Source organism: Acipenser ruthenus, chromosome 10, assembly GCF_902713425.1.
Source record: "Acipenser ruthenus chromosome 10, fAciRut3.2 maternal haplotype, whole genome shotgun sequence".
NCBI classification, from domain to species: Eukaryota; Metazoa; Chordata; class Actinopteri; order Acipenseriformes; family Acipenseridae; genus Acipenser; species Acipenser ruthenus.
This window is the reverse complement of record NC_081198.1, coordinates 52,763,704-52,767,768: the sequence shown is the minus strand read 5'-3', so window position 1 is coordinate 52,767,768 and position 4,065 is coordinate 52,763,704. Positions and strand designations below refer to the sequence as shown.

Sequence of the window (4,065 nt, the reverse complement as noted above, 5' to 3'; positions counted from 1 at the left end):
TATTTGTTGAGAAAGGGTGTATCATGTGGTTTGTCTTACCAAACACATACAGTGCTCCAATTAAAGAATAGTCAGTAAATATTTAGCAGTGTTGTGAAACAGGGCCCCTAGTGGTTATGATCTGGGGCTGCTCAATGCCATGCTCAGTGGGTGTGCTGCTGGTAAACCCCCGACTGGAGCATGGTTAGGATCTGGGGCTGCTCAATGCCATGCTCAGTGGGTGTGCTGCTGGTAAACCCCCGACTGGAGCATGGTTAGGATCTGGGGCTGCTCAATGCCTTGCTCAGTGGGTGTGCTGATGGTAATACAGGAATGTCCAGAGGTTTTCTTGTTTAAATGTTGGTATCATACTTCTATTCTTTTACACACAGAGAGGGGAGAGGGGAGAGGGGAGAGGGCAGCAGCAGCATTCCTCAGTCCAGGAAGGACAGCTCCATGCACTCCACAACCTCAGGGTGAAGCATGCGGGTCGCCAGCTGCTCCATATCATCAAGGCTCAACAAGCGCAACCTCCACTCGTAATCCTGAGAGAGAGGCAGAGGGAGAGACATGTCACAACTGCACGCTGGTCTTGTATAGACTCTCACTGCGTGAGACGAGGGGTGAGAGGAGGGGCGAGACAGGGATTGCTGTTCTTGCTCGGGTGACACTTTCTGGGTTGGGGGGCGTCACAACGAGTTCAGCTTTGAATCGGGACCGATGGAGTAGTGTGACAGTCTGTGCTCATCTGGGAGAGAGAGGAAGGGGGAGAGACAGGAGAGATTAAAGACCAGTCAGATTAAAAGACTTCATGCAAATCAAAGATGAAAAAATACTGAAAACACTTTGATTGTAGGTGTTACTATTAAAAGATATATGTAGAGCAAAATGCATGCTTTTTAATTGAGTGCTGTGCTGTGCTGTGCAGCCTACCTGCCAGCACCTTGCCTTTGTAGAGGAGTCCCTGTTGATTGAGGATCAGGAACACACGCACACAATCAGAGCAATCTAGAAGCACAGCGAAGGGGTGGAGGATCAGGAATATCAGCACACAATCAGAGCAATCTAGAAGCACAGCGAGGGGACGGAGGATCAGGAATATCAGCACACAACCAGAGCAATCTAGAAGCACAGCAAGGGGACGGAGGATCAGGAATATCAGCACACAACCAGAGCAATCTAGAAGCACAGCAAGGGGACGGAGGATCAGGAATATCAGCACACAACCAGAGCAATCTAGAAGCACAGCGAAGGGACGGAGGATCAGGAATATCAGCACACAGCCAGAGCAATCTAGAAGCATAGCGAGGGGACGGAGGATCAGGAATATCAGCACACAGCCAGAGCAATCTAGAAGCACAGCAAGGGGATGGAGGATCAGGAATATCAGCACAACAACCAGTGCAATCGAGAAGCACAGCGAGGGGGTGGAGGATCAGGAAAACATGCACACAACCAGAGCAATCTAGAAGCACAGCGAGGGGACGGAGGATCAGAAATATCAGCACACAACCAGAGCAATCTAGAAGCACAGCGAGGGGGTGGAGGATCAGGAACACACGCACACAACCAGAGCAATCTAGAAGCACAGCGAGGGGATGGAGGATCAGGAACAATCTAGAAGCACAGCACTCCTGTGTCAACATCTGCCACCAGGCAAATGCACTTATTGTCATTTAAAAATGGATTTGTATTAAGAACATAAGAACATAAGAAAGTTTACAAACAAGGAGGCCATTCGGCCCATCTTGCTTGTTTGGTTGTTAGTAGCTTATTTTAAAGTGTTCTGATTTGCAGCACCGCAGTTCAACCCACTCTGTGATGTTTTTACCAAACAACCGCTGACTTGCCCAATCAAAACACAAAAAATGGGCAGCTGTTCCAGCGAGGCAGCTTCTGAGAATGAATTCCTTTGAAACGATTGTACGAGTAAGGCTTCTGTGTCAATTGTCGATACACAAGAAGTGGCTTCATTGGGAGAGCACACGGTATGAGGAGGCGCACAGAGCAAAGGAATACTGCAGCTGTTTAGTCTTGCTTACAGTCTCACTCACGTTTCTCTCTCATTCTCACTTCCTGTACCCCTACATAACAGTGACCCCCAAATCAATATAGCCGGGGAAATTACACCCCGTCAAACCGCATCCTGCTGATCAGAACTCAAAAAGAGAAACACATTATTAGAAGCCACTCGGCAAACAGTCACAAGTAAACAAACATCACAAGCGGGTCCGGCAGGTCATTTGTCATTAATAATGCGGGATTCAAAAACAACCGCTGCACGGAATAATAAACAAAGTAAACGGGTGCATTCACCTGGTTTAACGAGCTCTGTCCCTCGTAGTCTTTGCAAAACAATAGCAAACGCTTCCTCGCTTGGCTTCCTTCTTCCACAAACTAACATATTAAATTAAATATACTTGTTGGACCTCATTAATTCGGAGCGGCTCCGACAAGCGGCTGCAGTAACCTCTGCTGTTTACAACGGATAGAAAACCTCAGCGAGACAGATGAAGCTTTAGCTTTCATTTCCTATCCAATGCTGCCCTCATGTGGCCATTTAGCAGAACGGCTTTCAAGCGGTTGAAATGAGTGTCAACTAATTTTGCTTCATAAGGTCGAATGAAACCTGCTGAATAATGTTACGTTAACATATTTAATTACACACTGTGTTGTAGTTTTCTACATACTTCACTAAAAAATTCAAAATCTAACGCTGTCCATTTTTTAAACTGCTGCTGTGTCAATACAATGTTTTGTCATGAATCTTGGTTAAATTTTTATAAGTGTAATTAAATTATTACAGTTATGTTCAATCATATATACTTTTGGAAAGAGTTTAAATCTCTATAAAAGAGAACTTCCATTCAAACGACTCCAAAGCCTTCTTTCATAAGAACATAAGAACATAAGAAAGTTTACAAACGAGAGGAGGCCATTCAGCCCATCTTGCTCGTTTGGTTGTTAGTAGCTTATTGATCCCAGAATCTCATCAAGCAGCTTCTTGAAGGATCCCAGGGTGTCGGCTTCAACAACATTACTGGGGAGTTGGTTCCAGACCCTCACAATTCTCTGTGTAAAAAAATAACGTTCTGGTTTAAAACCGTTGTTTTGTTTGGTTATTTCGAAACTGCCTATTTTAAAATATGACCGCTAGGAAAACAATTATTCACCAGCGTCATGAAAATATCATATTTTTAAAATACTGATGTGGACCCGTGAACTAGAAAATGTTTTATTAATAATCAATAAATATTTTTAAACAAGTGCGTATGCAGGACAGCCATAACAGAGGCAGAAGTGTTAAAGGGACTAGGAGCTCTTTAAATAAACAAATCCCCTGGGCCAGATGAGATCCTCCCAATAGTACTCAAAGAAATGAAAGAAGTTATTTACAAATCACTAACCTAGATCATGCAACAATCTCTTGACACAGGGGTTGTACCGACAGACTGGAAAATTGCAAACGTAATACCGATCCACAAAAAGGGAGACAAAACAGAACCAGGCAACTACTGACCAATAAGCCTGACTTCTATTATATTGCAAAGCATACAACATGGTTTATTTAGATTTCCAGAAAGCTTATGACAGACCCGCATCAAAGATTAATTCTCGAATGGAGATTAGATAAAGGGGCATTCAGAACAGAAAATAGGAGGCACTTTTTTACACAAAGAATTGTGAGGGTCTGGAACCAACTCCCCCATAATATTGTTGCAGCTGACACCCTGGGATCCTTCAAGAAGCTGCTTGATGAGATTCTGGGATCAATAAGCTACTAACAACCAAACGAGTAAGATGGGCTGAATGGCCTTCTCTCGTTTGTAAACTTTCTTATGATCTTATGTTCTTATGCAAATAAGGTAACGTGATTCTAAGTTTTGATTCGCTAACTTTGTGCGCCACTCAGGAGTCATCTACTTTATAACTAATTTTATCCAAATCAGATTGTTTAAGACAAGACGTAACAGTTCCACCTCCTCGCCACACGGCGGCAGCATCTGAAGAGAATTCAATTCAAACGACTCTAAAGCCCGTCTTTCAGGCACATTCCTGTTTAATTGGTTGTTATGTTTGGTTTGG

The 4,065-nt window shown here is 43.8% G+C and overlaps 1 protein-coding gene across 1 annotated transcript; it reads right to left on the bottom strand.

Moving 5' to 3' along the window:
- Window positions 1-413: 413 nt before the first annotated feature.
- On the bottom strand, window positions 414-946 carry LOC117401101 (ubiquitin-like protein 4A; the record flags this gene model as incomplete). Its single annotated transcript, XM_059032626.1, is given in 2 exon segments — window positions 414-727; window positions 913-946. Coding segments are annotated over 2 exon segments (348 nt in total), but the record flags the coding sequence as incomplete, so codon positions are not given.
- Window positions 947-4,065: the final 3,119 nt, after the last annotated feature.